Raw genomic sequence first — 27,918 nt, forward strand, 5'->3', positions numbered from 1 at the left:
TGTAAATAAGACTGACAGCACAGCCAAAGTGTATATACACATGGCAGACCTTCATAGAAACTGTTCTTGACTCGATTTTACAAAAACACCAACTTTTATGGGCATAGGAATGTTGAGGATGCCCGGCGGGAGTCCACTGTATCCCTGGGCCGCAGCACATCTGCCCATTAAGTCTGGCAGACGTTTTTTAAATTATGAAAAGTGCCCTCTTTTTTTACTTGAGCCCCTGCCCTCCAAAATGTCTGTGCACGTCCCTGCCTGGCATCATAAACTGACAACCAACCAGCCCATTATCCCTAACACACAAAGAGACATTATTCCCAATCCTCCACCTACGCCATATAGCAATTTTATTGGGTCTGAAATACATGTGCAACTTTAAAGCGTGCCAATGTCTTTACAGTTGTCGTTAATGTCTTGCAGCAGGTGTAATATTATGAGTGTATTAGCTCCCCCTTTTGGCTGTTTTCTGTAAATGTTAATGCTATATCTATAAAACAGAACTTATATTACTACTTATTTGGCAAAATTGTAAAAATAATTTTACTTGCTAGTTTATAGTCCTCATGGCATCTTCTGCTTTTTAATAATTACAGCCTGGTTATATATCATTATTACAAATATTAGTGGAGATTATTTTTAAAGGGGTTATCCACACAAAACGAACTAACAAAAAATTCCCTATAGCATTAAGAGAAAACAGAAGAGAAAAAAGACAGGGCGCTGTCTCATATGCTGTCGTAGGATAGGAAATAGGGGGGGGGGGGGGGAGGGAAAGAGGAACCCACCACCTCACCTAATGTGCCGTACCGACCTGCTGAGGTGATGCAACAGTGTAAGCAGTGTAAGTGGTTCACAGTAAGTGCTTGCAGTATGCAGCTCTATCTCCCCTGTCCGTATCCCTTGGGGTACGGAAATATAGACGGAGAAAGGGTAGATAAAAGTGGGGAGTTGTGTAGAGTGCTCCTGCAGAATAAGGACGGACTCCACATGTAGCACAGGACAATTTATTAGAAAATGAAAGGACAACGCGTTTCGGCGCTTACATGCGCCTTCATCAGGTCCACAGAAGGATAAGAGAGATGCGTCCTGAGGTGCCGGCTATGCTTGTGTGGGCCACATTCATATTTTTGGTAAGTCTTTCTCTTTTGCACATAGTGGGATAACTGTTAGAGTTTAAACACCCTTTTTCATTTTTTTTTTTTTTTTCTCTGTTCCACCTCTAGGGGGAGGAGGAGTAGATTGGGCACAGGTGTATAAATCTTAGCTTGGGACTCTTATTGAGAGCTTGCTCTTCTGAGTGTTGCTGTATAAGAGGGGGCGTGAAAGAGGAGTTACAAAAACAGGAGTTTGAAAGCAGGAGGTTGAGATCGCTGTGAGTGTTAATTTCTGAACCCACAAGGTCTACAAAAAATTTTAAGTGTAATTTTCACTGTCTGTTTTTTCCTATACATTTGTGAAATCCCCATAACTAGATGGCCTCCATGTTGGAAAATGCAGTCCAATGTACATCCTGTTCAATGTATGCAATCCTTGAACAACCGTTTGAGGGTGCATATTGTTGTGCGAGATGTGTGCTAGTTGTCCATTTGGAAGCCCAGATCCTGCATCTAGAGGGGCGACTAGCAACAATGAGAAGCATTAACAACATGGAGAGGAGTCTCGTGCTCACTGAGCAGGCACTCTCGGGAATAGAGGTGGGGGAGGGCAGTGGGACGGAGTTGCAGGACAGTCAGGCAGTTAGCTGGGTTACAGTTAGAAAGAGGGGTAGGGGAAAAAGTGTCAGGGAGGCTAGTCCTGAACTGGCACACCCCAACAAGTTTGCCCGCTTGGCAGATGAGGGGGATGCCATTACAGAGCTAGCAGAACTGCAGCAGGATACCGCCTCTGACCGCCAGGGGGATGTCTGCTCCAGTAAGGAGGGAGGGAGGAGTACAGGGCAGGCCAGACAGGTACTAGTGGTGGGGGACTCAATTATTAGGGGGACAGACAGGGCAATCTGTCACAAAGACCGGGATCGCCGAACAGTGTGTTGTCTGCCTGGTGCACGAGTTCGGCATATCGCGGATCGGGTTGACAGGTTGCTGGGTGGGGCTGGAGAGGACCCAGCAGTCATGGTACATATTGGCACCAATGACAAAGTAAGAGGTAGGTGGAGTGTCCTTAAAAATGATTTCAGGGACTTAGGCCGCAAGCTTAAGGCAAGGACCTCCAAGGTAGTATTTTCTGAAATACTACCAGTACCACGAGCCACACCAGAGAGGCAGCGGGAGATCAGGGAGGTAAACAAGTGGCTCAGAAGCTGGTGTAGGAAGGAAGGGTTTGGGTTCATGGAGAACTGGGCTGACTTCGCTGTCGGTTACCGGCTCTACCGTAGGGACGGGCTGCACCTCAATGGGAAGGGTGCAGCTTTGCTTGGGGAGAAGATGGCTAGAAGGGTTGAGGAGTGTTTAAACTAGGGACTTGGGGGGAGGGAACCTACAGCAAAGAGGGGGAAGATAGTGTAGATAGAGAGGTGGGAATTATAAATGTACCTGGGGGTGGAGCGGAGGGAGGGGTTAGAATAGTTAATAGGAATAGGCTTCATAGGAAAATAAAACTTACACCCTTGAATCCCATTAACCCCAATAACATAAAGGATGGAAATGTAAAGTGTATGTTCACAAATGCCAGAAGCCTAGCAAATAAAATGGGATACTGGAGGAACATATTGATATAGTTGGGGTCACTGAGACATGGCTGGACTCCTCGCATGACTGGGCTGTCAATCTGCAGGGGTTTACATTGTTTCGCAAGGATAGAATGAACAGAAAAGGTGGCGGAGTCTTTCTGTATGTAAGAAGTGGTATGAAAGTCAGTGTGAACGATGCCATAGTGTGTGATGATTTTGAGGAGGTGGAGTCACTGTGGGTAGAATTACAAAAGGAGGGAAATACTGAAAAAATAATATTTGGGGTAATCTACAGACCCCCTAATATCACTGAAGAGATAGAAGTTCGGCTTCATAAACAAATAGAGAGGGCCGCCCGGGCAGGTACAGTGGTAATAATGGGAGATTTTAACTATCCAGATATAGATTGGGGTCCGGGGTTGGCTAAAACTACAAAGGGGCGACAATTCCTAAATTTATTGCAGGATAATTTTCTGGGCCAGTTTGTGGAGGACTCAACAAGAAGTGATGCCTTGTTGGATCTGATCATTTCCAACAACGCAGAGCTGGTTGGTAATGTAACTGTGCGGGAAAACCTTGGTAATAGCGACCACAATATAGTTACTTTTGACTTAAAATGTAGAAAACAAAGACAGGCGGGGAAGGCAAAAACATATAACTTTAAAAAGGCAAACTTCCCTGGGCTGAGGGCTGCACTACAGGACATAGACTGGGTGGAGGTGTTGTCAAATACTGATACAGAAGGTAAATGGGACATCTTTAAATCTACTCTAAATAACTATACAGCTAAATATATACCAAAGGGGAACAAATATAAACGATTAAAACTAAATCCTACATGGCTGAGAAATGATGTTAAAAGAGCAATAAACAACAAAAAAATAGCCTTCAAAAAATACAAATCTGATGGGTCAGCGATAACATTTAAACAGTACAAAGAGCTTAATAAAATCTGTAAAAATGTAATAAAAACAGCAAAAATTCAAAACGAGAGACAGGTGGCCAAAGAAAGCAAAACTAATCCTAAATATTTTTTTAGATTTATAAATGCAAAAAAACCAAGGACAGAGCATGTAGGACCCCTTAATAATGATAATGGGGAGGTTGTCACAGGCGATCAAGAGAAGGCGGAGCTACTGAATGGGTTCTTTAGTTCTGTATACACTATGGAAAAAGGAGCTGACATTGGCCAGGTCAGTGCTGGTAACACATCATGTAATGTACTGAACTGGCTTAATGTAGAAATGGTACAAGGTAAGTTAAGTGATATAAATATAAGAATGTAAGCAAATCTCCAGGGCCAGATGGATTGCACCCAAGAGTTCTTAGAGAGGTAAGTTCAGTAATATCTGTACCCCTGTTCATGATATTTAGAGATTCTATGGTGTCTGGTATTGTGCCAAGGGACTGACGCAAGGCGAATGTGGTGCCAATCTTCAAAAAGGGCTCTAGGTCTTCCCCAGGAAACTATAGACCGGTAAGTTTAACGTGCATTGTGGGTAAATTGTTTGAAGGACTTATAAGGGATTACATACAGGAATACATAGGGGATAATTGTATTATAAGTGATAGCCAGCATGGGTTTACTAAGGATAGAAGTTGTCAAACCAATCTAATTTGCTTTTATGAAGAGGTGAGTAGAAGCCTTGACAGAGGAATGGCTGTGGATATAGTGTTTCTGGATTTTGCTAAAGCATTTGATACTGTCCCTCATAGACGTCTGACAGGTAAATTAAGGTCTTTGGGTTTGGAAATTTTAGTTTGTAACTGGATTGAACACTGGCTCATGGATCGTACCCAGAGAGTGGTGGTCAATGATTTGTACTCTGATTGGTCCCCGGTTATTAGTGGTGTACCCCAAGGTTCTGTACTGGGACCACTGTTGTTTAATTTATTTATCAATGATATAGAGGATGGTATTAACAGCTCTGTTTCTATCTTTGCAGATGACACCAAGCTTTGTAGCACGGTACAGTCTATAGAGGATGTGCATAAGTTACAAGATGACTTGGATAGACTAAGTGTCTGGGCATCCACTTGGCAAATGAGTTTCAATGTGGATAAATGTAAAGTTATGCATCTGGGTACTAATAACCTGCATGCATCGTATGTCTTAGGGGGGATTAAACTGGCAGAGTCACTGGTAGAGAAGGATCTGGGTGTACTTGTAGATCACAGACTACAGAATAGCATGCAATGTCAGGCTGCTGCTTCCAAAGCCGGCAGGATATTGTCATGTATCAAAAGAGGCATGGACTCAAGGGACAGGGACATAATACTCCCCCTTTATAAAGCATTGGTACGGCCTCACCTGGAATATGCCGTTCAGTTTTGGGCACCTGTCCATAAAAGGGACACTGCGGAGTTGGAAAGGGTGCAGAGATGTGCGACTAAACTAATATGGGGCATGGATCATCTTAGCTATGAGGAGCGATTAAAGGAGTTACAATTGTTTAGTCTTGAGAAGAGACGTTTAAGGGGGGATATGATAAACGTATATAAGTATATTAATGGCCCATACAAAAAATATGGAGAAAAACTGTTCCAGGTTAAACCCCCCCAAAGGACGAGGGGGCACTCCCTCCGTCTGGAGAAGAAAAAGTTTAGTCTCAAGGGGCGACACGCCTTCTTTACCGTGAGGACTGTGAATTTATGGAACGGTCTACCTCAGGAACTGGTCACAGCAGGAACAATTAACAGCTTTAAAACAGGATTAGATACATTCCTGGAACAAAATAACATTAATGCTTATGAAGAAATATAAAATCCAATCCCTTCCCCAATATCGCGCCACACCCCTACCCCTTAATTCCCTGGTTGAACGTGATGGACTTATGTCTTTTTTCGACCGTACTAACTATGTAACTATGTAAGCACCGAAACGCATTGTCCTTTCATTTTCTAATAAATTGTCCTATGCAACACGTGGAGTCCGTCCTTATTCAGCAGGAGCACTCTACACAACTCCCCACTTTTATCTACCCTTTCTCCGTCTATAGCACTAAGGTATCCTCGGTGCTCCCATAGACAATGCATAGAGCAGCAGACAGCACAAGTCGTTTAGTGCTCCATACAGCTGAAAGAGCCGAGGCCCCCTTCTTCCCACAATCAGATGCCTAACCCCTATCCTGTGCATAGAAAATAAGTTACCTTTGGCTGGATAACCCCCTTAGTACTGGCACATTGTCTGAGTGGTGGTGCATTAGTCCTTCCCTTGAAGCAGCAAACCCTACAAGGAGCACACCCTCTTGGTAAATTAGTTAAAGCAGCTTAAACAATGCCAGGACAGAAAAAAGGAAAAAAAATGGTGCATGGGATTTGTAAACACATTCAGTATAAATACATCTGCCCACTGTGTCTCATATCTGTAGTAGCAAATTCCCTATTTTGCAGTGGTGTTGCTAGGGGGTGCAGGCCGTACTGGTTGACACCTCCAAGTGGGAAAAAAATCATCACCCCAGTCTTTTCCGGATGCAAATGCATTACAGTGAATGGTGGAGCGGGCCGTCAGTCTCCTGCTACACCATTCACTGTCCCATAGCTCTGAAGTCTATGAGCCCCTGGCAGGCCGGCGCACTGGGGCACATAAGCTGCAGACCTGAAGAAAGAGCTCCGTACAACATGGAAACCTGGATTAGGTAAGTATTATGTTAGTTTTATGAGGGGGCACAGAGAGGCATTATTTACATGAGAGGGCACAGGGAGGCATTATTTACATTAGAGGGCATAGGGGGGCATTATTCATATTATATAAGGAGGGGGGCACAGTGAGGCATTATGTATATAAGGGGGCACAGAGGGCATTATTTACATATGATGGGGCACTATTTATATATAAAAATTTAGATTTTGACTCCCCCCCCCCCCACTTTGCTGCTATACATGTAAAATACAAACTTTCTGAATGTCCTTTTAACCCCTTCTCGGGTTAAAACATAAATGCAAAAACCATTCCAAACACCAGAATTGCTGATTTTTGGTCACATCTCATCCCAGAAAAACAAAATAAAAAGTGATCAAAAAGTCATACATACGCAAAAGTGGTACTGTTAAAAACTACAGCTCATGGCACAAAAATATAAACCCTGATACAGCTCCGTAGGTGGAAAAATAAAAAAGTTATAGGGGTCAGAACATGGCCCTGAACAAACTTTTTTTTTTTTTTTTACCTTAAAGGGGTATTCCAGGAATTTTTTTTATTAGACTATGGGGCTGTAAAGTTAGTGTAGTTCATAATATAATGTCGGTACCTGTGTGTGACGGTTTTCTCACAATTCTTCTGTGATTTTCACCCCAATATTTATCTTTACCAGCAAACAAAATGACTGTTGTCTCAGATTTTTCCCAGCTTGCAATGCGGCCGAGACCTGACTCATTAGTCAGCTGATGACAGGGAGCCTGTCTGCTTCAATGGGTGGAGCGATCGCTTGGTGGGAGAGAGATCAATCTGCAACTAATGCAACAGCTGTAGGCACCCTGATTGAAAACCACAGGTCTTTTGAATGGACGCAGCTCATTTATGTTTCAATGGGTGGTGTGGCTGATGTGTGGGAGGGAGGAAAATGGAATTATGGTACTTGTAGGCAAAAAAGAAAAATCAAACAGGAAATACCAGTTCACAAAAAGCTAGCCACAGTGTTATGGTAATCTCACAACATAGCCATTTATCCCTAAGACAAGCGCAGATCCTTCCTAAGCATGTCCATTACTGTCTGCCAGGTGCGTATTAAAATCACCTTATGGTGGATAACCCTATAAAACTAAACAAAAATTAGCCAATTTTTGTATAATTGGAATCTGGCCCATAAATTAAAATGTCAGATTTACCTTATTGTAAACCCTAAAAAAATTTGTTCCACAAAGCTGCCCAATTTTGCCTTACATATATATTTTTCTGGCTCCCTAATACATTATATGGTAAAATAAAGTGCACCAATGAACAGAACAAAGTATGTTAAATGGGAACAAAAACAGTGCGAAACCAGCCTAAACCTTCCATCAAATTCATAGAGAAGAATGAACATAAAATAGATGTTATAAACAGGTTAAATTGTGTATTGGCGCTATGGGAGATAGGTAGTACTTACTTAGTTTCTGTAGAGAGAGTTCATATATGAATACAGCGTTCAGCATTCACTGAAAGGAGAAACAAGTGCCGTGATTGGTCTATTCCCTATCACTCTGCTTTTTATATTGACAGTTCAAGACATCAAATACAACAGCTATATATTTATACTGCTATCCTGAGAGAAATGAAGATTACACTGATAACCACATAGTCTATCTTACAGTCCCAATTCTAGGTCAGGTAGTAACAACAAGTGTGCGTCGTATCAGTGTCCACGCTAGCTATCCTATTATGCTGCCGGCGTGGTTTCACTAACGAAATACCTGGTCCTTGAATTCACCTCCGGTTTCTGTTTCCAGTTCCCTCAAGGGGTTAAGGATGGATTCTTGTAACTAGCGTAGTCCTGCTGGGACTGAATGCCGGGAGATCTGCTCCGGCTGGAAGCGTCTCACCGGCTTGCTACCTTGGTATGAAAGTACTGAGCCGAGGCCAGCAATTTGTTTAGTGACGTCACTTACTGCAAAGCTGCAAAGGCCTAGGGCCAAAAACCATCTGGAACTGACGCCTTTCGGAAAGTACGCGTTCCTTCCTCAGAGATCGTTAGTAGTGCGGGCTCAGGGCTATTTATAAGCAGTTCTATCCGTCCATCTCAGCATTGTCCCAATTTCCATGTGCATTATCCAGGATTTTCTGTATTACCTCAAAATAAGATTTGGGTCATGTTCCTTTGACTAAAACAGCAGTCCCCATATCCAAAAGCAATAAAACCGCACCTTCAATATCGCACCATGTGAATGGAGTCCAATTTAAAAAATGTTCCAAAACTTGCTGGAAGAACTTAAAGGGGTACTCCGGTGAAAACCTTTTTTCTTTTAAATCAACTGGTGGCAGAAAGTTAATCTGGCCCTGATCTTGGGAATGATGGATATGAAGTAGAAGCAAATAAAAACACTGTAATCTGGGGCTACACTATAATGCTATTTCAGCCCTGAAATGTTATTTTATCATGAAGCTCTGCTAGTAAAGAACATTTCCATTCTACATTATTTACTGCTTTAGGTCTTCCTATTAAGGGTTAAATAGAACAATTTTTATATCAATCTGAAGTGCTTCACTGCTTAGAAAATGAGGGGTGTCTGAGGTGGAGCCCAAAACTATCATTGTCCACTGTAGTCCCTAAAGGTCAGTCATTGGTTTTACTTTTGTACTTTTAAGGGGGTATTCCAGTGAAAAACATTTTTTTTTTCCAGATCAAATGGCTCCAGAAAGCTAAACAGATTTGTAAATTACTTCTATTAAAAAAATCTTAATCCTTCCAGTACTTATCAGCTGCTGAATTTGAGTTGTTCTTTTCGGTCTGACAACAGTGCTCTCTGCTGACACCTCTGTCTGTCTCAGGAACTGTCCAATGTAGACGCAAAACCCCATAGCAAACCTCTCCTACTCTGGACAGCTCCTGAGACAGACAAAGGGGTCAGCAGAGAGCACTGTTTTCAGACAGAAAAGAACAACTCAACCTCAGCAGCTGATAGGTACTGGTAGGACCAGAGTACCTGTCATCATCTAAACTTTCCCTGATCCCCCTTCCCATCTGTCCCTTACTCTAACTATGCCTATCCCTGTGTTTATTGAGGTTTAAAACGCTGTGGAAATACCTTTTTTTATCCCTCTTCATTAGCTCAGGAGCAATGTCTTTCTGAGGGGTGGAAGGAGGCGGGTCCCGGCAGGCATGATGTCGCATGGCTGGGACTCTGCTTCTGCCAGTCTTCCTGTATGCTGCTCTCCCTCTGCAGCAGTGTTTCCCAACCAGGCCACCTCCAGCTGTTGCAAAACTACAACTCCCAGCATGCCCAGACAGCCAACAGCTGCACAGAGCACGGAGTGCAGTGAGATAATACAATGTATAAGATAACGTGTGGTGAGGGGCAGGGGGGAGGGGGAGGTGACTGGCCTCTGTTATATGAGAGGCATGTGCAGGCTTGTAGCTCACAGGCTGGGAGCGAGTCCTGAGCTGAGAGTACTGAACTTCCGGTGGAAGGACCAGAGCCCTTTCAGCGTTAGTCCTAAGAGCTGTACACTTACTATGAAAAGCATAGGATGCTGCTTGCAGACCAGGCATAGAAGAGTGACCCCTAGTGGCCAAAAGTATAAAATGAAAAAAACTGGTATAAATATTAATATTTTTTAATGTCGATATATTACAATATATCTTCATTAATGATTATGAACAACATATTAAAAGTTCTTGTTGATGACAGGTACTCTTTAAACATATTTGTAAATTACTTTTATTAAAAAATCTTAATCCTTCCAGTACTTATTAGCTGCTGAATGCTACAGAGGAAATTCCTTTCTTTTTGGAACACTGATGACACTGACTGAGCACAGTGCTCTCTGCTGATATCTCTGTCCATTTTAGCAACCATGCATAGCAGATGTATGCTAAGGGCAGCATGGTGGCTCAGTGGTCAGCAGAGAGAACTGTGCTCGTGATGTCATCAGAGAGCATTCCAAAAAGAAAAGAATTTCCTCTGTAGTATTCAGCAGCTAATAAGTACAGGAAGGATTAAGATTTTTTGATAGAAGTAATTTACAAATATGTTTAACTTTCTGCCACCAGTTGATTTAAAAGAAAAAAGGTTTTCACCGGAGTACCCCTTTAATAGGGGTATAATAAAATTTAAAGCGCAACTGTCATAAAATTTTAGTGTAATAACCTGCACACAGCCTTTGTACTGTGTGCAGGTGTTGTGTACAACAATTATTTTACCGCATATTTGCAGGCTTTCGTGGCGCTTAAAAGTGCTTTTAATCAAAGCCACTGACGGTCGGAGAGGCGTGGTGCGAGGTACGCGATGCCCCATCCACCCACATGCCCACTTTGTATCTCAGTGCTGGAACCGCTGTGTGATTGATACACAGGTCCCAGCGCATGCGCCCTTCAACTAATGTAACGTGCGTGCCGCTGTGTATCATCCATCAAGTGCTCGCTCCTCCTCAGTGCGAGTGCGCAGGGCTAGGTGCAGAGTGAGTGGGAGTGAGCACTCTCTGGAGGAGCGAGCGCTTGCTGGATAACACGCAGCAGCGCGCACATTACATTAGTTGAAGGGCGCATGCGCTGGGACTAAAGATGAGCGGACTTACAGTAAATTTGATTCGTCACGAACTTCTCGGCTCGGCAGTTGATGACTTATCCTGCATAAATGATTTCAGCTTTCAGGTGCTCCCGTGGGCTGGAAAAGGTGGATATAGTCCTAGGAGAGTCTTTCCAAGGACTGTATCCACCTTTTCCAGCCCACCAGAGCACCTGAAAGCTGAACTCATTTATGCAGGAAAAGTCATCAACTGGCGAGCCGAGAAGTCCGTGCCGAATCGAATTTACTGTAAGTTCGCTCATCTCTAGCTGGGACCTGTGTGTCAATCATACAGTGGTCCCAGCACTAAGATAGAAAGTGGGCGTGTGGGTGGGCGCGGCGGCGGCAGGGCATCGCGTACCTCGCACCACGTCTATCCGACCTTCAGTGGCTTTGATTAAAAGCACTTTTTAGCATCACGAAAGCCTGCAAATATCAGGTAAAATAATTGCTGTACACAACATCTGCACACAGTACAAAGGCTGTGTGCAGGTTATTACACTAAAATGTCATGACCGTTGCGCTTTAAATAAAGGTATAGTGGTGTTATGTAAATGCAAACATTTCAAAATCGGTATTGAGACCAAATGGGACCCTTCCGCTCGGGACATGGCAGCTATATAATCTCCTCATCTCCAGTGTTTTTTTAGTAGATGTTTTTGAGTTGTAGACAGACATTTTACACCTCACATACAATCCAAAAGTCTGTGATAGAGATGAGCGAATTTACAGTAAATTAGATTCGTCACAAACTTCTCGGCTCGGCAGTTGATGACTTTTCCTGCATAAATTAGTTCAGCTTTCCGGTGCTCCGGTGGGCTGGAAAAGATGGATGCAGTCCTAGGAAAGAGTCTCCTAGGACTGTATCCACCTTTTCCAGCCCACGGGAGCACCTGAAAGCTGAACTAATTTATGCAGGAAAAGTCATCAACTGCCGAGCCGAGAAGTTCGTGACAAATCGAATTTACTGTAAGTTCGCTCATCTCTAGTCTGTGTATGAATACAATATAGAGCACTGTTTTTCAACCATGGAGCTGCTGGAGAACTACAACTCCCAGCATGCCTGGTCAGTCAGTTGTAGTTTTGCAACAACTGAAGGCACTCTGGTAAACACTGAGCTATAGAATGTTCTAGACTTTTTTTTTCGTGAGGGAATGATGGGAGTCGTAGTTTTGTAACTGCTGGGAGCACCATGGTTGGGAAACACTGAGCTATAGAATTTTCTAGACTTTTTTTTCGTGAGGGAATGATGGGAGTCGTAGTTTTGCAACTGCTGGGAGCACCATGGTTGGGAAACACTGGGCTATAGAAACGTGTAAGCTTCGGCTGTCAGGGCAAGGTGGGAGTCGTAGTATTGCTTACTTAGGATGCCACGGCATGATACATACTGCCCTGCATTGCAGAGTAAGTGGAACTACAGATCCCAGCAGCAAAAGGAAGACAAGCTCCCAAGCAGTAGACGCTACATACACTATAATACCACAGGACCATCTGTCCCGGTAACGACACCCACCTGACCACAACAGCCAATCACGTCCTTCGTTTCATTTTGGTACCTAGGAGAAAGGCGTGCAGTGATTGGCTGACCACAGTCAAGCGCGACAATTGGCTGAGGATTAGCGTGTGGGCGGGGCTAGATGCAGCACGGAAGTGGTGTGCGTGTAGTGAAGTGCTGTGTGGATGCTGGAGGCGGTAGGTAAGCTTATCTTGGTACTGCCTTGTGGTCATTGTGTGCAGGAGGAGATGCCTTCAGCTGTTGCAAAACTACAACCCCCCAGCATGCCCGGCCAGCCTTTGGCTGGCCGGGCATGCTGGGAGTTGTAGTTTTGCAACAGCTGCAATGAGTGTAAACTCTGAATTACATGCAAAGTACATATTGGTGTCAGTAGTGATATTCTAGTACAGTACTCGTGTATACTTGTTTTCAGAACTCTTACAAATCTGCTACATACAAAACATCACGTGTCAATAGAAAGAATAAAAAAAAAACTTACACCAGTACAATTAGCATTTTATTAGGGAGGGTTCACATATGTCCTGCTCAGTAAACCCAGCCAAAAACTCCCCACAACTGATGACAAAAGTGCATCAGTTGTTTAGCATCCGGCGTCCATTAGGAAAGAGGCGCTTCACCATCCGGCGTCTCAATTTGGAATGCGAACATTCCATTGAAATAAATGGCGTTAATGCTTTTTTTAAGCACTGGAAGGAAACCCCCCGGATTAATGTGAAGGGGGCCTGACCCAACAGTCACCCCAAATGTGTAGTCAGTTTCCCATATTTGGGTTCAGGTATCGTTGATCTGATGCAGTATCTCTCAACTAATGGGCTGGGCCTCCAGCTTTTGCAAAACTTCAATGTGCATCATGATCACACACTTATACCCCTAATTTATAGGTATTAAAGGGGTAATCTAGCGCTTAGACATCTTATCTCCTATCCAAAGGATAGGGGATAAGATGCCTGATCGCGGGGGTCCCGCCGCACCCCGTTTAAAATCAGTCTGATTACTGTCGCCCCGTGTGACGTCACACTCCGCCCCCCTCAATGCAAGCCTATGGGAGGGGGCGTGACAGCACAACCTGTGCAGAGGAAACGTTGACCATAGCATCCAATCTGTTTCATTTTTTCAGAAGTCTTTTTAAAAATGAGAGAAGCTATCTGGTTGCTATGGGCAACTGGGCAATTTTTCCTCTGCACGGATCTTGATGAGTCTCCCCCTAAGTGTATATGGTGGTTAACCCCCTTTAATCCCTTAAAGGGTTACTCCACTGGAAAAAAAATGTTTTATTCAACTGGTGCCAGAAAGTTAAACATATTTGTAAATCACTTCCATTTAAAAATCTTAATCCTTCCATTAGTTATCAGCTGCTGTATGTTCCAGAGGAAGTTATTTTCTTTTTGAATTTCCTTTCTGTCTGACCACAGTGCTCTCTGCTGACACCTCTGTCCATTTTATTAACTGTCCAGAGTAGGAACAATTCCCCATAGCAAACCTCTCCTGCTTCAGACAGTTCCTAAAATGGACAGAGGTGTCAGCAGAGAGAACTGTGGTCAGACAGAAAGGAAATTCAAAAAGAAAATGACTTCCTCTGTAGTATACAGCAGCTGATAAGTACTGGAAGGGTTAAGATTTTTAAATAGAAGTAATTTACTAATCTGTTTAACTTTCTGGTAGCAGGTGAATTAAAATAAATATTTTCCAGGGGAGTACCCCTTTAAGGACGCAGCCAACTACATTTTTATTTTTTCCTTCTAGCTAGGGCTGCACGACATGGGGAAAATGTGCGATTGCGATTTTGGACCGAAATATTGCGATTACGATATAATTAAAAAATGGTGAAATCCCCCCATTTCATGTCCAATCGCCTCCATTTTACATCTACCTACCCATTTTATTCCCACCGCCTATTTCACATCTCCCCCTTGTCACATTCTCCTCGTCACATTCTCCTCCCCCTTGTCATATTCTCCTCCCTCTTGTCACATTCCCCCCCACTGTCACATTCCCCCCACTGTCACATTCCCCCCACTGTCACATTCCCCCCACTGTCACATTCCCCCCACTGTCACATTCCCCCCACTGTCACATTCCCCCCACTGTCACATTCCCCCCACTGTCACATTCCCCCCACTGTCACATTCCCCCCACTGTCACATTCCCCCCACTGTCACATTCCCCCCACTGTCACATTCCCCTCACTGTCACATTCCCCCCACTGTCACATTCCCCCCACTGTCACATTCCCCCCACTGTCACATTCCCCCCACTGTCACATTCCCCCCACTGTCACATTCCCCCCACTGTCACATTCCCCCCACTGTCACATTCCCCCCACTGTCACATTCCCCCCACTGACACATTCCCCCCACTGACACATTCCCCCCCACTGACACATTCCCCCCCACTGTCACATTCCCCCCCACTGTCACATTCCCCCCCACTGTCACATTCCCCCCCACTGTCACATTCCCCCCCACTGTCACATTCCCCCCCACTGTCACATTCCCCCCCACTGTCACATTCCCCCCCCCTTGTCACATTCCCCCCCCCTTGTCACATTCCCCCCCCCCTTGTCACATTCCCCCCCCCTTGTCACATTCCCCCCCCCTTGTCACATTCCCCCCCCCTTGTCACATTCCCCCCCCCTTGTCACAATCCCCCCCCTTGTCACAATCCCCCCCCTTGTCACAATCCCCCCCCCTTGTCACATCCCCCCCCCTTGTCACATTCCCCCCCCCTTGTCACATTCCCCCCCCCCTTGTCACATTCCCCCCCCCTTGTCACATTCCCCCCCCTTGTCACATTCCCCCCCTTGTCACATTCCCCCCCCTTGTCACATTCCCCCCCCTTGTCACATTCTCCTCATCACATTCTCCTCCCCCTTGTCATATTCTCCTCCCTCTTGTCACATTCCCCCCTTGTCACATTCCCCCTCCCTTGTCACATTCCCCCTCCCTTGTCACATTCCCCCTCCCTTGTCACATTCCCCCTCCCTTGTCACATTCCCCCTCCCTTGTCACATTCCCCCTCCCTTGTCACATTCCCCCTCCCTTGTCACATTCCCCCTCCCTTGTCACATTCCCCCTCCCTTGTCACATTCCCCCTCCCTTGTCACATTCCCCCTCCCTTGTCACATTCCCCCTCCCTTGTCACATTCCCCCTCCCTTGTCACATTCCCCCTCCCTTGTCACATTCCCCCTCCCTTGTCACATTCCCCCCCCTGTCACATTCCCCCCCCTGTCACATTCCCCCCCCTTGTCACATTCCCCCCCCCCACTGTCACATTCCCCCCCCCACTGTCACATTCCCCCCCCCACTGTCACATTCCCCCCCCCCACTGTCACATTCCCCCCCCACTGTCACATTCCCCCCCACTGTCACATTCCCCCCCCACTGTCACATTCCCCCCCACTGTCACATTCCCCCCCACTGTCACATTCCCCCCCACTGTCACATTCCCCCCCACTGTCACATTCCCCCCCCACTGTCACATTCCCCCCCCACTGTCACATTCCCCCCCCTTGTCACATTCCCCCCCCTTGTCACATTCCCCCCCCTTGTCACATTCCCCCCCTTGTCACATTCCCCCCCTTGTCACATTCCCCCCCTTGTCACATTCCCCCCCCCTGTCACATTCCCCCCCCCTGTCACATTCCCCCCCCTGTCACATTCCCCCCCTTGTCACATTCCCCCCCTTGTCACATTCCCCCCCCTGTCACATTCCCCCCCCCTGTCACATTCCCCCCCCTTGTCACATTCCCCCCCCTTGTCACATTCCCCCCCCTTGTCACATTCCCCCCCCTTGTCACATTCCCCCCCCTTGTCACATTCCCCCCCCTTGTCACATTCCCCCCCCTTGTCACATTCCCCCCCCCTTGTCACATCCCCCCCGTGTCACATTCCCCCCCCTTGTCACATTCCCCCCCCCCGTGTCACATTCCCCCCCCCCCCCCCCGTGTCACATTCCCCCCCCTTGTCACATTCCCCCCCTTGTCACATTCCCCCCCTTGTCACATTCCCCCCCTTGTCACATTCCCCCCCTTGTCACATTCCCCCCCCTTGTCACATTCCCCCCCCTTGTCACATTCCCCCCCCCCTTGTCACATTCCCCCCCCCCTTGTCACATTCCCCCCCCCCTTGTCACATTCCCCCCCCCTTGTCACATTCCCCCCCCCTTGTCACATTCCCCCCCCCCCCCTTGTCACATTCCCCCCCCCCCTTGTCACATTCCCCCCCCTTGTCACATTCCCCCCCCTTGTCACATTTCCCCCCCCTTGTCACTTTCCCCCCCCTTGTCACATTTCCCCCCCCTTGTCACATTTCCCCCCCCTTGTCACATTTCCCCCCCCCTTGTCACATTTCCCCCCCCTTGTCACATTTCCCCCCCCTTGTCACATTTCCCCCCCTTGTCACATTTCCCCCCCTTGTCACATTTCCCCCCCTTGTCACATTTCCCCCCCTTGTCACATTTCCCCCCCTTGTCACATTTCCCCCCCTTGTCACATTTCCCCCCCTTGTCACATTTCCCCCCCTTGTCACATTTCCCCCCCTTGTCACATCTCCCCCCCTTGTCACATCCCCCCCCTTGTCACATCCCCCCCTTGTCACATCCCCCCCCCTTGTCACATCCCCCCCCCTTGTCACATCCCCCCCCCTTGTCACATCCCCCCCCCTTGTCACATCCCCCCCCCCCTTGTCACATCCCCCCCCCTTGTCACATCCCCCCCCCTTGTCACATTCCCCCCCCTGTCACATTCCCCCCCCTTGTCACATTCCCCCCCCCTTTCACATTCCCCCCCCCTTTTCACATTTCCCCCCCCCCCTTTTCACATTCCCCCCCCCCCTTTTCACATTCCCCCCCCCTTTTCACATTTCCCCCCCCTTTTCACATTTCCCCCCCTTCACATTTCCCCCCCCCCTTTGTCACATTTTCTCCCCCCTTTGTCACATTTTCTCCCCCCTTTGTCACATTTTCTCCCCCCTTTGTCACATTTTCTCCCCCCTTTGTCACATTTTCTCCCCCCTTTGTCACATTCCCCCTCCCCCTTTGTCACATTCTCCCCCCCCCCCCCTTGTCGCATTCTCCTCACTTTGTCACATTTTCCTTCCTCCCCATCTGTCACATCCTTCCCCCAAACCCCCCCCCCCCCCCCCTCCTGTCACTTTCTTGTATTCTTGTACTGCAGCAATACACTGGTTTCCCGGGCGGATTTCAAATCTTCTGTGGGACCCGGTAAACCTAGTGTATTGCTGCAGTACAAGACCTTTCCCCATCAGCCAATCACTGGCTTGACACATGACACCACTGCGGCCAATGATTGTCTGAAAAGGGAAAGGTCCTACTGTACTAAGAAGAGAGGAAACTCCGGAGCGCACGGAGATGAATCTGCAGGGACTAGGTGAGCAGAAGGTTATTTTATTTTTCTCCCTGTGCCCTTAGCTCAGTGTTTTTCTAGCAAGGTGCCTCCAGCTGTTGTGAAACTACTACTCCCAGCATGCCCAGACAGCCTTTGCCGGTCAAGGCATGCTAAGAGTTGTAGTTTTGCAACAACTGGAGGCCCCCTGGATTGGAAACACTGACTTTTAGTATTTAAATTCGGTTTTACCTGCTCTGACCGGTCCCCGCCACGGGAGCCAGCCCGAGCAGATAATCGCATGTTTTCCCGGGGAGCCGTATCGCCATATCGCAAAAAGCAAAAATCGCGATTCGATTGCTTTTGCGATATATCGTGCAGCCCTACTTCTAGCCATAACTCTTATTTTTCCATCCACAGAGCCATATGAGAGTTTCTTTGTTTTTTTGCTGGACCAATTGTACTTTGTATTGATACCTTCCATTTTACAATAAATCAACGGTGCAACAAAAAGAAAAATTTTTTTTGAGGGAATTGAAAAGTAAACTGCAATTTAGCAATTTTTGGAGGGTTTTGTTTTTACACAGTGCACATTACAGTAAAACTGACAATTTTTTTGTTTATTCTGTGGGCGAATGTTTACATGCTTTACTATTATTGCACTTAATCTGTATACGGGATTGTATGAGGGCTCATTTTTTGTACCATGATCTTTACTAACACTTTTGTGGATATGTGATTTTTTGATAATTTTTTATTTTAGTTTTCAGTGGCATCAATTGTATGTCTATTTTTTTTATTTAGTAAAATAGTAAAATGGGAAGGTTATTTTTATAAAACAAAAAAAAAAAAATTTTATATGGAAAGCTCTGATTATTACTGTCTGCAAGCTTGTTCAGAGAAGAATACTGCAGACAAGGCAGGTGATGGGACCTCTGGCCGCCATCTTGGCTCATCAGACCCCCACAATTATGCCACTGGGGGGGGGTCTAATAAGGCTGACTAAACCCCTATAATTCTTCAGAGACCGTGAGCAGTATTGATCACGCCTTTTGAAAAGTTAATGGCGGGCATCAGCATGATTGCTGATGTCCGCCATTCCCTGCTGGTCCCCAGCTGCAGATAGCTTTACCCAACTAGTGCAAGAGGGAGGGAGGGAGGGGGGGCCCTTCTGCACCATATACTAATCAATAAGCCAAATATAGTATCCAATATAGAGGTAGGGGTTTTAATTTATCCTATAGGAGGATATCTACTAGTGGGGCATAGATTAGCAATGCAGGCTCATGTCCCTCTGACTTATTGCTTGACGATCTATAAACCCTCATATCTCGGGAACAAAAGAGTTTGTCAAGAAACTGTAAAATGTGGGATCATCAGGGCATTCTAAGCTATTTAATGATCATTTAATATTTTGAAGTTGGCCACAGGTCCTCTTTAATGAGTTCACCAAGACCACTTCAGAGAGTTCCATAGTCTTACTGCTCTTACAGTAAAGAATCCCTGTCTCTGCTGGTGTCGAAACCTCGTTCCTCAAGACGTGGAGGATGTCTCCTTGTTATAGATATATTTCTATAATTCTGCTAATCTTTCTGGGTACTGTAGTCCTTCCATTCCCTGTATTACTCTGGTTGCCCGTCTTTGAACCCTCTCCAGCTCCACTATATCTTTCTTGTACACTGGTGCCCAGTACTGTACACAGTATTCTATGTGTGGTCTGACTAGTGATTTGTACAGCAGTAGAATTATTTCCTTATCGTGGGCATCTATGCCCCTATTAATGCACCCCATGATTTTATTTGCCTTAGCAGCAGCTGCCCGACGCTGGGCATTACAGCTAAATTTACTGTTAACTAAAATTCCATGTCATTTATTTTCCATGTCAGTCGTCCCGAGGGTTTTCCCATTTAATATATAATCCTAGCCTGAATTTTTCCTCCCCATGTGTATAACCTTACAAAATGATCTAGATAGGTTGGAGGTTTGACCTGAAAAGTGGCAGATGAGGTTCAACACTGATAAATGTAACAGTGCACTGTCCTCTATTGTTGTGTTATGTACAATACACAGTGCACTGTCCTCTATTGTTGTGTTATGTACTATACACAGTGCACTGTCCCCTACTGTTGTGTTATGTACTATACACAGTGCACTGTCCCCTACTGTTGTGTTATGTACTATACACAGTGCACTGTCCCCTACTGTTGTGTTATGTACTATACACAGTGCACTGTCCTCTATTGTTGTGTTATGTACTATACACAGTGCACTGTCCTCTATTGTTGTGTTATGTACTATGTTGTGTTGTGTACTATACACAGTGCACTGTCCTCTATTGTTGTGTTATGTACTATACATAGTGCTTTGTCCTCTATTGTTGTGTTATGTACTATGTTGTGTTATGTACTATGCACAGTGCACTGTCCTCTATTGTTGTGTTATGTACTATACACAGTGCATTGTCCTCTGTTGTTTTATGTACTATATACAGTGCACTGTCCTCTGTTGTGTTATATACTATACACATTGCACTGTCCTTTATTGTGTTAAACAAAGAGTTTAGTATAATCTTCAAAGATTGAAACTTTACTTTATAATCCCTCTACAAGGCCTTTTATAAATATATTGAAGAGCATATGACCCAAAACTGACCCCTGGGGTACCCACTTGTACCAGTGACCGAGTATGTACCATTAATAGCCTCTTTATTAAAACTGATCAGATTAGTTTGACAGGACTGATTCCTTATAATCCCATATACAGATGTGATTTCATCATTTTTTGCTAACTGGAATCTTTTTTTTTTATAACCTCTGCACAGGCTGGCATCCTCCCCCTTATAATTTCTGTCCTCTTTCACACAGTTCTTTATTCTCCACAGATAACTCTATTTCCACACTGAGCAGTAATGTGACACACACAAAGACAAACCACATCCAGCCTGGCACTGATAGCGGTCTCCAGCCTGGTGAACATGGGCATTAGCGGAGTATGATGTGCATGCTCTCCTCTTCACGTGCATAAGTATACAGCTCGCTGCTTACTTGTGTAGGTATATACAGTAGAGCCTGTTAAACTACTTATACAGACACTTACAGCTCTGCTTAGGAGCCACACAGCCCAGACTCTTTACTAACTGCAGTTTTAAGGCTTCTATTGTGAGGACTCCCTATACGCCAGTATGTCACACGGAGTGTCACCACCTCTTCTACTATGGATGGAAGACATGTGTTTAGTCATGTTCCTGCGGACTCGACGGCTGCTTCTTCAGACTGGGATTTTGTTTTGTGTCCTCCTTCTGCTTCTCTGGGTAGCCGTCTTCTTGTATGGCAGCTTTTACTTCTCCTATATGCCGACTGTCAAGTATTCCACTCCTGTGCATTACCAATACAGGTATGTATACATGTGCAACCTATAGACAGTCAACTGCTTTTGGGATATGTCTGTGCTTATTTAAAATATTGCTAAAGTGAGGTGAAAAGAAAATGTGTGCCAAAACAATATTTCTATGTAATTCTATGTATAAAGCTCTGTTCACATTTGCATCAAAGGCTCCATGCATATTATGTGTCACAGAATCTCTTTTATATGGCAAGTCAGGACCCCATAGATTTCTCTACCCCCCTGGATCAAGCTGCTACAATAACAGCCTGGTGTTAGAAAATAAAAGGGAACTAAATCAGTTTTACATAGCTGGAATGAAAACACACCGCACCTAATATTCCTGTTGTCAGGTATGTTCACTATAGTCAGAAGTGAGGGGTAACTTTATCTACTTCTATAACTTAGCTGTAGGATGGTCACCCTAACCCCTATGGCATAATCCTATTTGTTAAATCTTTCTAAGGTTTTCTTTTACGTTACATATTTTAATAATGTTTTGCAGAAAGAAAAACAAAACCATACAAAACCCCTTTCTCTTACAGTCTCACAATAAAAAGGTGTACACAATTGTATACATTTGTCATTACCACTTTGTCAGACTGACAGTCCGTCTATGAAGTACATTTTAAAAGAGAAAAGGCTAAAAACATATACTGTGAGACTTCTCCAAAAGACTACCTCTTTGAGAAGACCACACACTTATCAGGCCAGATTTCTTGTGACTTTAGTTGCTCTGTTTATTATGCTTTATTTTAAAAAAAAATTTGTATCCTTTTGGTCTTCTCTTAAAAAAAAAATGCATAATAAACGTGGACTTAAAGGACATCTACAACGTGATTAACACTTATCCCCTATCCACAGGATGGGGGATAAGTGTTTGATCGCGGGTGGTCCGACCGCTGGGACCGCTGGGACCTGTGATCTCCTGTATGGGGCCGTGGCTGTCCCGTGCATTGGACGTGCCGGCCGCAGCATGACGTTGCAGCCGGCACGCCTCCTCCATACATCTCTATGGGAGAGGTGGGGAGGCAGTGTTCGCCCGTCTCCCCCATAGAACTGTATGGGGACGGGGAGGAGACGGGGCGTCACCGTCGACCTCTAGGTCGACGCTACGCGCTTAACCACTCACCATGAGCGCTAATGGCGGCGCCCCGTTAGGGAGATCGTGGGGGTCCCAGCGGTCGGACCCCCCGCAATCAAACACTTATCCTCTATCCTGTGGATAGGGGATAAGTGTTAATCACGCTGCAGTTGTCCTTTGATGTGGATATGAGTTTCTTAGCACATTATCAAAATTTCTTCTAACCAAACCTATGCTGGATTCTTCTCTCTCTTGTATATCGCTATGACCTGCTGAATTACTATGTCATTCCTGCTCTCTCTCCTCACACCCTTATTACCCAACTTAGCGCTCGTTCGCACCGCCAATGGGCTCCTCCCATTAAGTGCCTTTTTTAAATATATTTATTTTTTTACAACAGACAATCAACGGATTCCATAAACTGAAATGGGGTCCGTTGGGTGTCCAGTATTTTACAGGAGCATTTTTTCTCTCTGCTTAACTCCTGCCCTTTTAATGGGGGAAGCAGCAAAGCTCCCTTTAGCAGAACCCAGCAAAATTGTGAATTTAGGGTGCTTTCACACCACGTTTTCAGCCTACGGCTGCCGGATCCGGCTGGGGGAGGGGAAAACCGTGTGCTCCCATACCCCAGCCGGACCGGCGCTGAAATCCATTGACTTTAATGAGCCGACTGGAGTCACCATTTGACTCTGGATGGCTCATTTTCGACCCGTATCCGGTTTTCTGACAGGACCTAAAACTGTAGTATACTACGGTTTTAGGTCCGGTCACAAAACCAGATACGGGGCAGAAATGAGCCGACCTGAGTCAAACGGTAACTCCGGTTGGCTCATTAAAGTCAATGGATTTCAGCGCCGTTCCAGCTGGGGTACAGAAGCGCACGGTTTTCCCCTCCCCCAGCCAGATCTGGCAGCCGTAGGCTGAAAATGTGGTGTGAAAGCACCCTTAGTGTTAGTGTGAATCGTCTACTGTTGTTGTTGTAACCTGCATATTCGTGAGATGTAACTTGTGTGTTTTCTCTTTATGTGCTCTGAAATGCTTTTAACTTGATAAAGGGAGGACTCCTGAAAGCTTGTCTTTACAAAATACTGTTAGTCCAATTAAAAAAAGGATTACAAGATTCTGCAAACCTTATCATTTTGCCTCTGCATCACTGGGCTAATATGGCTACTACAATATAGCCAATCACACATTCTAAGGGCGTGAGGGACACTGCGACTAAATCCTTCTGAACTTTTTACATTTCTTTTATCTTTTCAGCTCCACTTGTAACCCCCCGCCTGGGATCCTGTGCTCATTTCCCACTGCTAATGTATCACTTCTGAGGAATAACCGCGACAGGGTGAGCTGCACCATAGGGTAACCTGTGTCACATTTGTACAGCCTGTTTGTACATATTCTTTAACCCCTTAACGACCACAGACGTAAATATACGTCCTGGTTTGGCGGGACCTTGCGCACCAGTACGTACATTTACGTCCTGTGTATGATTGTGAGCATCGGAAAGGTGCTTGCGTCATACACGGCAGGTTCCGGTCCGCCGGTAATGGTCGATATCCGCGATCGCGCGGATGTCTGCCATTAACCCCTCAGATGCCCTGATCAATACAGATCATGGCATCTGCGGCAGTGCGGTACTTTGAATGGATGATCAGATCGCCCGCAGCGCTGCCGCGGGGATCCAATCATCCAGCATGGCGGCCGGAGGTCCCCCCACCTGGCTCCGGCCATCACCCGCAGTCTGATAATACTGATCAGTGCTGTGTCCTATGCATAGCACTGAACAGTATTAGCAATCAAAGGATTGCTATAGATAGTCCCCTATGGGGACATGAAAAGTGTAAAAAAAAAAAAAGAGTTGAAAAATCCCCTCCCCCAATAAAAAGGAAAATTGTCAGTTTTTCCCATTTTACCCCCAAAAAGCGTAATTTTTTTAATAAACATATTTGGTATCGCCACGTGCGTAAATGTCCGAACTATCAAAATATAATGTTAATCATCCCGTACGGTGAATGGTGTAAACGTAAAAAATCAAAAAAAAGTCCAAAAATGCTGCTTTGTCACATTTTATAAAAAAAATTTTTTTTATAAAAAAAATTATCTAAAAGTTCTATGTCTACAAATGTGGTATTGATAAAAAGTACAGATGACAGCGCAAAAAATGAGCCCTCATACCGCCCTATATATGGAAAAATGAAAAAGTTATAGGTGGTCAAATAGGGCAATTTTAGATTACTGTTTTTGTACAAAAAGTTTTAGATTTTTTTTTAAGCGGCACAAAAATATAAAAGTATCTAGCCATGGGTATCGTTTTAATCGTATTGACCCACAGAATAAAGAACACTTGTCATTTTTACCGTAAAGTGTGAATACAAAACCCTCCAAAATGTGCAAAATTGTGGTTTTAATTGAAATTAAGAAAATTTTTTTTAGTAGGTTCGCCGTACATTTTATGGTAAAATGAGAGGTTTCATTACAAAGTACAATTGGTCATGCAAAAAACAAGTCCTTATATGGGTCTGTAGATGGAAAGGCGAGGAGGAAAAACTGAAAACGCAAAAATAAAATTGGCCTGGTCCTTAACACCTTAAGGACCATGGACGTGTATACACGTCCAGGCTGAATGCACGTTCAGCCATTAGGACGTGTATACTCGTCCATGGCTCTCGTGGGTGCTGCCCTGTGCACCCACGAGATCGCGGCAGGGACTCGGCTGTAACACACAGCCGGGACCCTGCCACACTGCCGGGACTGAAGTAAACTTCGGTCCCGGCAGTTTAACTCTTACAACCGCGGGCTGTAAGTGTAATGACAGAGGGAGGGAGCTCCCTCTGTCACCCGTGCAGCACCCCGCAGCGCGGGGTGCTGTGTGTGATCCTGGGCGGGGACCTGCCACACTGCCGGGACCGAAGAAAACTTCGGTCCCGGCAAATTAACCCTTACAGCCGCGGTCGGAAGCGACCGCGAGCTGTAAGGAGTTTTGACAGAGGGGGCTCCCTCTGTCTCTCCTATAGCACCCTGCAACAACCGCAGGGTGCTGCTGCTTACCTGGGCAGCCGGGGGTCCTTACTAGGACCCCCAGGTCTGCCCTGGTTATTGCCTGTGAGGATGTGCCAGAGGCACGTCCTCATGTGCTGCCTGCTAGTGTAAAACTAGCAGGCAGCATATAGTTGCAATGCTTTGAAATACTAAGTATTCCAAAGCATTAAAAAAAAGTGTAAAAAAATATAAAATAAATAAAAGTGTAAAAAAGAAAGTGTAAAGACAATAAGTGTAAAAAAAATAAAGTGTAAAAAAAAATGTAAAAAGTGTAAAAAAAATAATAAAAATATACCGTATTTATTAAATAAATATAATCAAAAATAAAAATGCATAATGTGTAGGATCACACTGCGCACATCCGCAGCATATTACGTGCTGCGGATGCCCGCCAACAGTCACAATAATGAGCTTCCTGCTGCGGCTAGGTAGCTTTATGTGTCCACTTTCCTGCCGGCAGTCATGAGCGGACACATTGAGCTACCCAGCCACAGCAGTGATCTCGCCCTTGTGACTGCTGGGGGGCATCCGCTGTGTGAAATAAGCCGCAGATGTGCTCTGTGCCCCTACACTGCATTCCATTCATACTGCGTTTCTGCAGTGTTAGAGGTATCCGTCAGCATCATGTGAAAAAGAGTGATGCTGACGTATACTGTAGAAGCTCCATCCATTTCTGAATGAGACTGCTACAGTATACATTGGCATCCCTTTTTTGACATGACAACGGACACCGATACTGCAGAAACGCAGTAGGAATGGGGACTATTCATATAATGATACCCTGAAAGCCAAAGGGGTTCCTCTCCTTCTTGGTCCTACCAGGCGGTCAGGCAACCAGATATGGCCTAAGTAGGGGTACTGCCCAGCCCGGGACGTACACGGTGATAAAATATGGGCGTATTTCCTCCATTTCAAAAGCGACGTACCAAAAGGATGTTCCACAAATAAAGAATTTGTGGGAAAAAAAGCTAATTTCTATTTTTTCCATTGACTTTGAAATAATTCTAGCCACACAATAAGGGCTCAACGTGCTCACTTTTGCCCTAGGTGAATACTTTAGGGGGGTAGTTTTGAAAATGGGGTCACTTATGGGGGTGCAGTATTGTTCTGACAGCTAGAATGCTTTGCAAGATGAAGTGCGGACTATAATTTGTATAATGATATCCTGAAAGCCAAATGTTGCTCCTCTCCTTTTGGGTCCCACCGTGTGGCCATGCAACCAAATATGGTCTAAGCGGAGGTATTACCGAACACGGGACGAACAGCGTAATAAAATATGGGGTGCTTTTTCTACTTTTCAGATGCAATGTACAAAAAATATGTCCCACAAATAATGCATTTGTGAAAAAAAAATGAAATTTTAAATTTTTCCACTGAGTTTGTATCCATTCCAGCCACACAAAAAGGACTCAATGTACTCACTTTTGGTCTAGATGAATACTTTAGGGGGTGTAGTTTCCAAAATGGGGTCACTTGTGGGGGTTCTGTATGGTTCTGGCAGCTAAAACCCTTTGCAGGCATGAAGTGCGGCCTACAATCCATTCGGCCTAAAATGATGCCCTGAAAGCCAAATGGCGCTCCTCTGCTTCTGGGTCCTACCACGCAGCCAAGGAACCAAATATGGCCTAAGCGGGGATATTTCCGAACACGGGCCGAGTAGCTTAATAAAATATAGGGTGCATTTCTTGTAATATCAGAAGTGATGTACAAAAAATATGTCCCACAAATGATGCATTTGTGAAAAAAATGCAAATTTCGAATTTTTAACACTGACTTTGTAATAATTCCTGCCAAAAAACTATAGTGTTAAAATACTCACTGTACCCCCTAACGAATACCTTGAGGGGTCTAGTTTTTAAGATGGGGTCATTTGGGGGGGGGGGGTGTTCCTATGTTCTACCACCTTCAAACTTCTGCAAACCTTGCATAGCACATAAAAAAAGATGTACTTTTCAAAATTTTCAAAATTTAAAGTTAAATTGTTAGGCTTCTAATTAATTTAAAATGTTAATTAAAAACAAAAAAATGCTGTCAAAATAAAGTAAACATCTGAAAGTATAAGTTTCGTAAACTATTTGGTCAGTAAGTATAAATATATGCAACCTATTAGTGTTAAAATAGCAAAAAATCGAAAAGTTTTTCAAAATTTCATGATTTTTTGCATTGTAAAAAAAAATAATTATTATTTCGGCTTACTTTTACTATGTACATGAAGGACAACTTGTGACAAAAAAAAACAATGTCAGAATTATCGTCATTGGCAAAACTTTACCAGAGTTATTCTCTAATGAAGACAGACATCCCCGATTTGAAAAAACAGGCCTGGTCTTTCAGGGGCGTACAGGTTTATTTGTGCTGGTCCTTAAGGGGTTAAGGTGAAAATGGGCTTGGTCCTTAAGGGGTTAAATAATAACAGACCTACACTTTTGGATGACTGATCTGTCATTGGAATAAACATTATGGGGTTTTTAGAAAAAAATGCTTGGCTATCATCTGTTTAGATTGGAGTGGACAGAGTTTGCTTGCCCATTCCATATACCGTATATACTCGAGTATAAGCCGACCCAAGTATAAGCCGAGACCCCTAATTTCAACCCAAAATCCCAGGAAAAGTTATTGACTCGAGTACAAGCCTAGGGTGGGAAATACATCATCCAGACCCGTCATTAACATCCTCATCATC

General features: G+C 44.9%; 2 protein-coding genes across 15 annotated transcripts in view; one reads left to right on the forward strand and one right to left on the reverse strand.

The window, feature by feature from the left end:
- Positions 1-12,404, reverse strand: part of IRF7 (interferon regulatory factor 7) — a 207,756-nt gene extending 195,352 nt beyond the window's left edge. For 5 of the 11 annotated variants that reach the window (XM_056527142.1, XM_056527129.1, XM_056527128.1 and 2 more), the window contains exons 1-2: positions 9,395-10,026; positions 7,759-7,807 (exon numbers count right to left, since the gene is read on the reverse strand). The gene's annotated coding sequence lies outside the window, so the exon portion shown is untranslated. The other 6 variants (XM_056527133.1, XM_056527139.1, XM_056527131.1 and 3 more) reach the window with 6 other exon arrangements.
- A 68-nt stretch (positions 12,405-12,472) lies between these two features.
- The window catches only part of BSCL2 (BSCL2 lipid droplet biogenesis associated, seipin), a 57,032-nt gene continuing 41,586 nt past the window's right edge, over positions 12,473-27,918 (forward strand). For 2 of the 4 annotated variants that reach the window (XM_056527143.1, XM_056527145.1), the window contains exons 1-3: positions 12,485-12,569; positions 20,613-21,124; positions 23,457-23,538. In XM_056527143.1, the coding sequence (XP_056383118.1) occupies positions 20,913-21,124; positions 23,457-23,538 (294 nt within the window). In that variant the 5' untranslated portion in view covers positions 12,485-12,569; positions 20,613-20,912. Of the gene's footprint in view, positions 12,570-20,612; positions 21,125-23,456; positions 23,539-27,918 lie in introns of all 4 variants that reach the window. The other 2 variants (XM_056527144.1, XM_056527146.1) reach the window with 2 other exon arrangements.

Source organism: Hyla sarda, chromosome 6 (genome assembly GCF_029499605.1).
Source record: "Hyla sarda isolate aHylSar1 chromosome 6, aHylSar1.hap1, whole genome shotgun sequence".
Lineage (NCBI taxonomy): Eukaryota > Metazoa > Chordata > Amphibia > Anura > Hylidae > Hyla > Hyla sarda.